General features: G+C 41.4%; 1 protein-coding gene across 2 annotated transcripts in view; it reads right to left on the bottom strand.

The window, feature by feature from the left end:
• Positions 1 to 7566, bottom strand: part of LOC129182481 (collagen alpha-1(XVII) chain-like) — a 32851-nt gene extending 25285 nt beyond the window's left edge. For both annotated transcript variants that reach the window (XM_054778660.1, XM_054778661.1), the window contains exons 1-7: positions 7423 to 7566; positions 5014 to 5366; positions 4868 to 4915; positions 4738 to 4791; positions 3348 to 3395; positions 2961 to 3281; positions 2722 to 2838 (exon numbers count right to left, since the gene is read on the bottom strand). In XM_054778660.1, the coding sequence (XP_054634635.1) occupies positions 2722 to 2838; positions 2961 to 3281; positions 3348 to 3395; positions 4738 to 4791; positions 4868 to 4915; positions 5014 to 5257 (832 nt within the window). In that variant the 5' untranslated portion in view covers positions 5258 to 5366; positions 7423 to 7566. The remainder of the gene's footprint in view (positions 1 to 2721; positions 2839 to 2960; positions 3282 to 3347; positions 3396 to 4737; positions 4792 to 4867; positions 4916 to 5013; positions 5367 to 7422) is intronic.
• Positions 7567 to 12135: the final 4569 nt, after the last annotated feature.

Below are 12135 nucleotides of genomic sequence, written 5' to 3'. Positions count from 1 at the left end.
TGAACTTAAGTAAAACTAAAATAATGCTATTTGGAAATAGCAGAAAGGACAAATAGATATTGAAAGGGTGAACAAAAATACATTTCCGGGGATCATAATAGATGAAAAAATGAGCTGGAAATCTCACATCAAAAATATACAACATAAGGTGGTGAGAAATATTTCAATATTGAATAAAGCAACATTTGTTGTTGATCAAAAATCCCTGGTATTAGCATCTATCTTACTTGTTGTGTGGAGACATGTGGTAATAACTATAAAAACAATCTTCACTCGCTAAATGTACGAGAAAAAAGATCAACATGCTAACCACTAGACCACCGTGCGGCCCGTAACCAACACATTATGCTTCTTTTTCATAAGTAAACACTGTTTGTGCAAAGTAAGACAAATTCTGCAATATGCAACGTAAATTACAGAAAAAATGTCACGTAGTGATCGCTCATTTTTTGCAGTTACCCAACTGAGATAACTACAGTTCCGCAAAGTAGAATTCCTTAATTATTAATGGAATATTTCTGTTATTAAAGCATAGAAAACCTTCTTTTTTAACATGATTAGAGCCCTCTAGACATGAAATAACACCCCTATCATCACCTTTACACTCACCTTACCCAATATAGTAGACAAAATAAGAGAAAAACCATACATTTAAGACATAAATAAGGCCCATGCTCATGTGTGTTCTGGTGCGAGGGGAACTGAGTGACAGGAAGTGACACCTGGGGTTTACAGTTAAGTTTTAGCTTGGCGTGGGCTACGACAACAGCAGTGGTCCGTGTTTGGGATTGTTGTGCATGTTGTGAGAGCATTCAAACCTGCAATAAAATCCTGTTGTTGCGGTGGATCAAGTCTGGTGCTTGTGTGTCTTACTGAGCATTACAGTAACTTTACTGACACCTTGTGCTTGAAAATGCTTCATTTAGGAAAAGAAATACATACAATTTGCTGACATATGCATTTTTTCTAAACTAATAGGCCATATTCAACCAAAAAAACAGCATGATTTATTTATGAATATATTACTGAAAAGCCCGTAATGGAGTTAAGCCGTGGAATTCAAAGTAGTGAAGGATTTACTGCGTTTGACCAATAGTCAACTCAAATAACTATCAACAAGTAAGACAGGTTAGTCTTAATAAATTCAATACTGGCAAAGGTACAATTTGTAAAGCTGCACATTTCTATGTGGCACAAACACCCCCGTGAGATGAAAGTAAAGTGCAATTTATGAAACTCTGGACTAACAATCAGTGAAATTATAAACTGATTAGATTAGAAGTACTAAAGGAAATTCCTCATTACATTACGGTCATTACAAATTCGAGGAAAAGGCTTCTTGAGACGTCATCTGTACTTCTGTGTAGAAGGTGTCGGACGTTTCCCAATATACCCAACGACTCTGATACTGGCTTGTTAGCATCTATTGTTCTGGCTCGGCCCTGCCTTCACCTCATTTGCAAGACTAAGAGCTGTGGGTTTTGGTCTCAGTAACCTGCTGAACACAGGGTCCAAATTAAACCTCAAACCACCATTCCGATTCAATGATGGGTTCTGTTGTTTGACAAAAATAGCTTCCTTAACTCCTCTTTCAAACCATCTGTTTTCTTTGGCCAAAATCTTAACCTCGCTGGCCAAAGAAAACAGATGGTTTGAAAGAGGAGTTAAGGAAGCTATTTTTGTCAAACAACAGAACCCATCATTGAATCGGAATGGTGGTTTGAGGTTTAATTTGGACCCTGTGTTCAGCAGGTTACTGAGACCAAAACCCACAGTTCTTAGTCTTGCAAATGAGGTGAAGGCAGGACCGAGCCAGAACAATAGATGCTAACAAGCCAGTATCAGAGTCGTTCATACCCAATTCAGGGAGCGACACTTCCCTTTTATCGTAGGTGTGAATAACAGGATAGGATTATACCACTGCTCCGCCCAGGCTTAGTGTAACGAACCAATAGGAGGAGGGTGTTGGCACACCAATTCCGCCCACTCTTACTGTATTTAAGGCCTAAGCTACCAGCACTTATTAGTTTGCTGACGAAGCTCTTCGGATGAGGAGCGAAACGTCCGACACCTTCTACACAGAAGTACAGATGACGTCTCAAGAAGCCTTTTCCTCGATGGACAACTCCTGTACGACTGAGAGCCTACACAGGCGTCATTACAAATTGCATATTTACAATCCGAAGGTGAAACTTGGAAATAATTCCAAACGGCGGACACACTGGACTCATGATTGGCAGAAAATCCAAAATCGATATAAAGCGATGTCTAAGTTTTATGCCAATATCACTTGGGCGGTATTATGGGACATCTTATTCATCATGACAGGATGCATGTGTGAGGAATCTTCAGTTTGTTATTGCACTGATCAGATGTTTTGTGTCCATCATTCCATTTGATGTGAGTAATATTAGCCATAACTATGCGCATACATGAATACGTAAGTCCTTCTTCTAAGACAGACATGACCATCACACTGACTTTCTACCCTTCTCTGCTGACGGCTAGAGGCCTCTTGTCTCCAAAACAAGTCCTCCACATGCTTATCCCCTGATTCAAATAGCCTTGCTTGTCTCGGCATGTGAGTCTGCCTTTCATCATCTCTGTCCCTCACAGGAGGATGAGGAGATCACACCTCCCCTCGCATGTGTGGTTTCCATTTTAGCATGAACAGGTTGTATTGATACAGTTTGGAGACCCCGTCCCAAACAGTTGACCGACCTGAGTGGTAAATGGTAGATGTTGTAGTCAGGTTGATGGGGTTTGTATTGTAGCCGTAGCTGCCGTTAACACCCGCGGGCCAAACACCACCATAGTAGTCCGGAACTGTGGACAGACCTGTTGGGGACAGAAGAGACGTCACTCGTGTTATTTTCGGTTAGCAGAGGATGAACATTTTGTCCATTTCTTGGGTCAAAAAGGAGAAAGATTTGCTTGATGACAGTAAAACTAATGATTACCTGAAGCTGCGGTAGAGCTCTCAGACACAAGCCTGGTTTCCACACTGGCCTTTTTGGGTGTGGCCACAGAGTTGTTCGGAGACTGAATGGTGCTGGCGCTCTCTGACATGATTCGTGTTTCCAAACTGGCCTTTTTGGGAATGGGAAAAGCGTTGTTAGGAGACAAAATGGTGCTGGTGCCCTCAGACACAGTCCTGGTTTCCACGCTGGCCTTCTTGGGGATAGGCAGCGAGTTGTTAGGGGACTGTATGGTGGTGGTGGTGGTGGTGCTTTCAGACGGACTTCCTCTTAGCAAACGCTTCACATCATCCAACTCAGTCCCTGTGGAGCACAAACAATAACTCTACCTGCAAAAGTGGTAATGAAAGGATGAGGTGTGACACTCACAGCACGCTGAAGGAGAAGCACTCTGGAGCCTGGCCCTGATCTCGCTCTCTAAAAGACAACACACAGGAACGAGTTTAAGATACCATGTTGTATGCTATAATGGATGTGTCATCATTTTTGCTGTGATTCACTTGTGAAAATAAAGTGAATTTGGGTTGGTTGAGGTTAAATGCTAGGGGGATTTGGCGCAAAATAACATACAGGTGGTGCTCAGGTGAGAAATAAGTTCCAGTACGAGACCTACGTTGAGTTTTAGTTTAAGTCGGAACTTATACCTAAATGATACGTAAATGAACTCCTCAATGAGTTATTTCTTGAATTCACTCGTGTTTTCCCGAATTTCATTTGATCAAAATAAGCCAAAATAGAGCCAAACAATGTTGCAAGTGCCAGCATTTTGGTAAAGAAGGGGGGAAACACTATTAAATCCAAGAAATAACTCAGCACAAATGAATTATTAGCTAGCTGCTTGCATGTTTGGATGTTTGGTGATAATACATTAAGAACACAGTTGGACTTACGTCGTGTATTAACAACACACACGTAACTCAAAAACACGCTAAACGGGACGTGCGCTAACCGAGGTTCCACTGTACAATACAGCATACAGGAGTGCAACAACAGCTGTATCAGCATCCAACCGTTGGTTTCATGACTTGAACGACACTCAAGTCACAAACGTCACATGACATGTCAACTGACATCCAAGTGCCCTCTTGGTCCACTGTTGCTTTTCTGCGGCAAAGGTTGAATCCTAAACTAGAATTAATTAGCAAAAGACTAAATGAAGCTCACGGGATTAGAGATGAATCAGAATGGGAAGATCCTGTTGTGGCTGGCGTCTCAAGCGGCATTTTTTATCTTTATCCAAATTGCGAATAAAATAAGTAAGTAAGATGCATAAACTGTACGTACAATAAAAGTTCTCTTTGCATTTGGAGCGTCGAGTTCCAGGAAAAAGCTTAGACAATGTCAACTTGCGGCGTGCGTGCCATGAACTCCGTTACGGAAATGTCTTTTTCTACGTTTGCTTGGTATTGTTGCTATTATTTGATGACAAATTGAAAAAAATGGCTTAAGTTTTTTTATGTGTTGCCTTGAGTTGGGCTGTGTTGTCATTTGGAAAATTGCTGTTCATTGACAAAGAGGATGTGCACATGAAGTGTGGAAATAATAAATGCTACGTAGTTTGATTGAAATACCATTGAATCTACGAACTGATGAATTATGTGTCGTTATTTTTATTGCCACATTCAACTGAATTGTGAATTATTTCTTTTTTATTTATGTAATTATTTTTACAAGATGCTGTTGATGCTTTCTGTGCTTCTAACTCCTTTTCGTGACTTTTCATTGGGCTTTGTGACGTTACTTGTTTCAGTCATCGTACCTCGGCTGTGAGATCGCCCTCTAGCGGCAGAGCCTGAAGTTGCCTTTGAGGAGCCTGCAAGCAAGCAGATTGGTGAATACATCAGTACAGATAAGAGTGTTAATGGGAGGATTGACAGTGACGTACTCACCATAGTCCTTCCTGGAATACTCAGGAGATGAGTCTGTACTCGAACTCTCTGAAGCACGACACACAAAATGTCTTATTAGCCCTCAGGTCATCAGGTGCGCAAGTAATGAATGAATGCATGAACGGATAAATCCAACCACGACTAACCGTCGAAAACATCAGAGTGAGACGTTGCCATGTTGGTCATGATCTTCCTCTCCTTCAGCACGGGAGAATATGCCACAGAAGAGGACAAGCTTCGACTGGGCAGCCCTGATCCTTCTGAACTGTAGGTTTTGGTTACGGTCGAAACGGTCACAGTACCAAGACCCGCTTCTCTTGCATCTTCGCCAGCAAGACTTACAAAGCCAGAAGACCCCGATCCGGCCCGAAACCTGGCTCCTGAGCTCATTGTGGAGTTGAGGGGCCACTGGACTCCCACCACCCGATGATTTGGCTGACAAAGTTCCTCTGATGCGCTTGCTGGTCTGCACAGAACCGCGCCTTTGCTCAACTCTTCCCTAGAGGGGACAAGAGGATGCGTGTTATTATGCTAGTTTTCATATCTTTTCTTGACTTTTTAAGTCTGCGACTCCAACTCTGACACGACTTTGCCCGAGGCTTAGAATGACTAATACTGTATTTCTCTGCCAGGTTCAAGTTCAAACCAGCAGCGAAAACGTTAACAGTCATGTTTTTCTTCGCTAATTGGCCCTCCCCTCCTGTCTGGTGTGCCTTAACATGCTGTGGGGGTTCAAACCTTGATGTCAGGTGTATTTTATTACACACACGCAATGAGACAAAGAATGTGACGCCAAGCCGCTCCGGGGAAGAACTTTTTAATTGCCATGCAAAAATGAAAACGTGACATCATGCGAATAAGTATTTCATCCCCTGCTGATTTACGAACGACATGAAGAGTCCTTCCCTTTCACGGTAGCTTGATGGGAACATAGAGAGACAGGATGTAAACATTAGCCAGAATAAACATGAAATAGAGCTTATCAATGAGTTTGTATTAGATTGCAGGAAGGAAGTATTTGATCCCCGACCAACCACGAAGCATTCTGATCCCCACAGAGTCAAACACACTCATTGGTCCTCACGACCAATATAGACTTGAATATATTTTATAGTCATCATATGACACAGTTATGATTTATTCATTCATATATTTTTGAAAACCCGTGATAGAGTGAAGCTGAAAAATTCGATGCATGGCGTGATGAGGCGATTATTTCAATAAACGTGTTAATTTTGGTTGCACTGTGAGCGAGGGAGGTGTTTGGTTTGATGACCCCCGTTGACACTTTTTCCAAAGAAGTGGGGACAGTGAAGTCTTGCTGTATTGTTCATCAACTGCCACCCACAAAATGAAATGTGGGCACTGATGGCGCTTTATGACGTCATTCATCTTTCCCCCTTCAAGCTTAGATTCACCTGTATGTGTTTTTGTCTTTTTGACTGAATATTTGTTTGTGCTTCACACATCAAATACATTTTTATTCCAAATTTCTAAAAAAAACCACACTTAAGTATGATTCATCTATTCATACCAATACAGTAGATCCCCATTTTTTGCCAAACCAGGGGTGTCCAAACTCTTTCCACAATTTGGATTTGTTTGATGTATTTTTACATTTTGTAAAAAGGCTTTTGAAGACAAAGCTTTGTGTTGTTATTAGTTATTAGTGTCAACATTTCAGCTTCTTATTTTTATATTTTGCATTTTCGCTCAATTAATCCCATTTTTTGCTTTAATATTATTTCTACTATGTGCCTCAGGCCAGTATAAACAAGCTGTGGGCCACATATGGCCTCTGAGCCGCAATTTGAACACCACTGCCCTAGCGAATGGCAAACAAACATGCCTGAATGGTACGTCCATAAAAGCGTCTATTTTGGAATGTGAGCCCCTTTGTAGCTCATCACAACACACAACGATGGTGCGTTCAAGAACAAAGAGCAAAAAAGACATCATCAGTGAAGCATAAAGAACTAAACATGCAAACTCCACACAGCGATGCCCGACAGTTGGAGCCCAGGTCTTTCTGACCTCCTGACCGTGTGGCCAACATGCTAACCACTCGGCCCGTGAACGAGTCTGGGACTGCATGAATACTCTACGTTAGAGTTTAGAACAGTACAGTTTGTTATTTCAAATGCTGGCATGCTCTGACAGGCTGAGAGGTGGGGTCAGGCGGCCCCCCATCAATGTCACTCACGTGCACAAAACACAAACCAATCACAGCTGCAGCAAAACATCCTGAAAACATTTAAATGCCGTCAAATGAAAACATTCATCTAAAAAAATGTATTTATTTTTTAAAAGGCTCACATAAATAGTGATGATTGCAAAGTGATCATTTTGCAAAATGAGATCAAATGACGGAAATGCATTTCTCACCTCTAAATGAGGTGGATGCACCACACAGAGCACCCCCCGCATGACAATAGCTACATCCCTCATACGTTTTGGTCCATTTTGGTTGGTGTCATGCCTCTCGTTGGGTTTTTGAACATCACAAACAGCAAGAAGAGCAACAAACATCTACCCCGATCCTGTAAGATGCCTACCTCTCAGCTTGTTTCTTCTGAAATGATCAACCCTCCCAGATATTAAGTCCAGGTGCTAAAAGAATATTCCATACTCTTCCTTGCACACGCCTGCAGACTTTATGTATAAGTTGTGTGACTCATGGCTTCAGCTGACAAGTTCCAACAAAGTAGGCAAAAGGGGCGTTTACTTGAGAAGCACAGGAAAAATAACCCCCGGGCTTTGTGTTGACAGTGAAATGCTAGTTTACAGCCAGTGAAAGTGGCTGTGATTCCAGCAGATGCTGGAGATTGGAAGATAAATAGTCACCTTTTTTATGAGGCATTGCTTAGAGTTCATATTTGTCCCCCCAAGTCCTTAAATACATATTGACATGAATCCAATATGCTGGATTTATTTTATTTTTACGATACGTCCAGGGCCAATAAAAAAAAGTGGACTGGACTGCCAACATGGATGCTCTGTGCAGGAAAGGGCAGAGCCGTCTGTACTTCCACAGAAGGCCGGCGTCCTTCAACGTATGCAAGAAGCTGCTACAGATCTTCTACCAGACTGTGGCAGCTAGTGCTAGTGCTTCAAGAAGAAGGACGCCACACAGCTAAACAAACTGGTGAGGGAAGGCAGGCTCTGTCGTTGGCACTGAGTTGGACAGCCTGGCATCTGTGGCAGAGCAGACGACCCCGAGGAGGTTCCTTTCCATCATGGACAACCAGCATCACCCAATGCACGGCATCAATAGACTGATCAGGTGAGCGAGCTCTGTCCTGGACGGTCCTCTGGACTCCGTGGAGGAAGTGGGGGAGAGAAGGATGTTGGCTAAGCTGACATCCATCATGGACAACATCTCTCACCCGCTACATGACACTGTGGGTTCCCTTAGCAGCTCCTTCAGCAGCAGACTGTTACACCCACGGTGTAAGAAGGAGAGGTTCCAACCGCTGTCAGGCTCTACAACACCTGCACCACCTGAACCATGTTGTAGTCAATATGTATTCTTTACACTGTACTCTTTACTTGCGTATCTTGCTTGCTGCTGTAACAAGTGAATTTCTGTAAATAAAGTACAATACAATACAATACAATCATTTCCCATAGAAGAGCACTTTCAGTGGCAGATTACTATCACTATTACTATTACTATTACTATCTATCAATGTATGTATGTATGTATGTATGTATGCATGTATGTATATGTAACGGATGCCAGCCTGTGAGGCTGTGCAAGTGTACGTTGGTAAACCTCACTCCCTCTGCCTTAAGAGCTGCGCTGAACACACGGTCGACAGTCCGGACTTCTGGCCGTGTGGTCAGCGCTCTCGCCTCCCATTGCGAAGGTCCTGTTTTCAAGCCCCGGTGCGGGTAGTGCAAAGCAGGGCGGGTTACATATGCATGTATGTATCTTTGTATCTACAGTATGTATGTATGTATCTATCTATGCATGTATGTATGTATGTATCTATGTATGTATGTATCTATCTATGCATGTATGTATCTATTTATGCATGTATGTATGTATGTATGTATGTATGTATCTATGTATGTATGTATCTATCTATGTATGTATGTATCTGTCTATGTATGTACAGTATGTATGTATGTATGTATGTATGTATCTATGTATATATGTATGTATGTATCTATGTATGTATGTATCTATGTATATATGTATGTATGTATCTATGTATGTATGTATCTATCTATGCATGTATGTATCTATGCATGTATGTATCTATGTATGTATGTATGTATGTATATATGTATGTATGTATGTATATATGTATGTACAGTATCTATGTATGTATGTATGTATGTATCTATCTATGCATGTATGTATCTATGCATGTATGTATGTATGTATGTATGTATGTATGTATCTTTTATTCCTGCATTTAATCTTCTTATTGCTGTATACTGCTTGATGTGCTGATGGTGGCTGGGCAGATGTGGCGATCACATCTTTCAAGTGTATTGTGGATCGGGACCAAGTACTACAGAGAGCGCAAAGTTTCAATATTGGGGATTTGAAAAGTTTGTTTGCGCCTCAAAGTGGTGTTGGAGCGTGACTTGTACACGCGGCCGCACCCACTTGAAAGACTGTATGCCTTTCACGTGTCAGCATCAGCGCTTTAGAACTAAGATTAACCGAGTGAGTCATCGTTGCCACGACACGTCGTCTCAAAATCATTACGTTCAATCCCATTTTGTAAAGCAAATAACACAGCAGCAGCCACAAACATGCATGTGGGATGTATGGCATGCTGGCACACAATGAGGAACGCAGTTGTTTTCTCTTTTCAAATGTGTGTCCTGCCATTTCTTGTTTTTTTTGTTTTGAGGCTGAAGACAAGTTAAAATCTCACTTTATCCAAGGATTTATGGGTCATCAACCTTCTTTTCATCTAGCAACAGATTTAAGAATGTCTTTTAAAGTGATTTAACTCTACGTGAAAACTCAGGCTTGCTGCTGGTCTAACGTGATAGCCTGGCAGCTTCAAAGCCTGCAGCAGATTCATTTTCATACTGCAGTGCCATACAATAATGGCACTAAAATGATAGTGATGGCTATAAAATTACAAAAGTGTATCGGAAGTGGATCACAAATATTTAATGTACTGAAAAAAGAGCTTTGTAGCTTTAAAAAGCTATGTTTCTGTGACGAGTGGAGAGGGGGTTGGGACCCCAGAAGCAGAGGCAGGGAGCTTTAGATGTAGTTCAACACTTTAATGCAAGTGTGCAGGCAAAATTCCAACAGAATAGCAAAAAGCGATGGTGCAGAAAAGGCAGAACAAGGAATCACCATGAAAATAGTCCAAAACGCAATAGAAGGAGCTGGCTGGGTAGCTGGGTAACAGCTGGGCTAGCCTGGTTAAAAGTAGAAGCTAGGCGAATACTGGTAGCGTGGTAGGAGTCCATGTTGGGGCAGGCAGCGGTTGTCAGAACCAAAGAACCGGCAGCGTCCAGCTGTAAGCAGTCAGCTTAAATGGATGGTGAGTAATCAGTTACAGGTGTGCCCAGCGTCCCCACCTCCAGCCCGCTCAAGGTGTGACTGCAAGGGAAAAACACAGGCCAGGAGAAGGCAGGAACTAGAGCGACATAGAGCACGAAGAAAGACCACTGACGAACGTGACAGTTTCATTTCTGACCTGTCCCATATGGAGTCAAGTGAATTTCCACCAAGTAGGATTCCTTATTTAAAAATGGAATATTTTCATGATTATAGCATAGAAAACCTGTTTACATCCTTCTAAATACGGTTTTTAGTAGTAGTAGTAGTAGTAGTAGTACTTTATTAATCCCACAGCAGGGAAATTCATCTGTTACAGCAGCAAGCAAGATACACAAGTATGTACACAAGTAAAGAATGCATAGTCATAGACAATGCATGCAATGCATAGACATAGTGAAATACAAAATGGTTCAGGTTCAGGTTCAGGTTAGAGCCCTCTAGACATGAAAGAACACTCCTATAGTCACCTTTACACTCCTATTACCCAATATAGTAAACATAATAAGAGAAAATAAGACATAAATAAGACATGTGCTCATGTGTGTTGCTGTAAAAGTCTTCCAATGACATGGACAGGAAGTGATGTCAGGGGTTCAGAGTTGAGTGCGATCAGCAACAGTAGCTCGTGTTAGAGATCATTCAAACCTGCAATAAAAGCCTGTTGTTCCGGCGATCAAGTCTGGTGCTTGTATGTCTCAGCCAAGATTACAGGAACATTACTGCCACCTAGTGACCAGTGTAGAATACTACATATCACAACACACCTACATGACAGGAACATTACTGACACCTAGTGACCAGTGTAGAATACTACATATCATCACACCTACATTACAGGAACATTACTGCCACCTAGTGACCAGTGTACAATACTACATATCATCACACCTACATTACAGGAACATTACTGACACCTAGTGACCAGTGTAGAATACTACATATCATCACACCTACATTACAGGAACATTACTGACACCTAGTGACCAGTGTAGAATACTACATAGCATCACAATGTCTCGTTAATGTCTCGTAAGTATCGATAAAAGTGTCAGTATCCAGTTGACATAAGCGTGACAAGATGGCTCTTTTTTTACTTGTCTTTTTGGTTGTCTTCTGTGTTTATTTTGTTTATTTATTTACAAGACTGGTGTTGTCGAGCCGCAAGTCACAGACTTGAAATTTCCGAGTCTTTACAAGTCCTAAGCATTACTTTGTGTTTACCAAATAAATTGCCATTTCAACAATGTAACAATCTATCAAATTGGACAAATACAATGAATTCATTTTGAATTGTTTTATTTTTGGTTAAAAAAAAAACGTTTTTTTTTTTTTTTAAACTAGGCAGTTTTTTCCACAGGAACCTTAAGTGGGTAATCGTTTATAAATGTGTGATAATACATGTAAAAAGTACCACTATTTAAAAGAGTAGGCAATTTTTACATGCTTATATTTTGCGCTTCACGGACCATGTTTTTTGTCAAGCGTTGAGATTTTGCACTTTGTTCGGCGGTTCTTGGAAGCACTGTAGTGGCTGTGAGATACATAAGTGAAATGTATAACTTCCACACCGAGTCATGTGTCAAAAATAGACGTTTTTATGGGCGTATCATTTACTTGTGTTTTTGGCAATTGGCTGGTGGTCCCAGTCATTACCCTTCCCATAGGAGTGGGAATCTACTGGATAGATGTACTTGACTTTACTTTGAAAAGAACTCAACACACAGCC

This window comes from Dunckerocampus dactyliophorus, chromosome 6, assembly GCF_027744805.1.
Source record: "Dunckerocampus dactyliophorus isolate RoL2022-P2 chromosome 6, RoL_Ddac_1.1, whole genome shotgun sequence".
NCBI classification, from domain to species: Eukaryota; Metazoa; Chordata; class Actinopteri; order Syngnathiformes; family Syngnathidae; genus Dunckerocampus; species Dunckerocampus dactyliophorus.
Note: the sequence above shows the minus strand (reverse complement) of the source record. Positions and strands in the feature narration are given on the sequence as shown.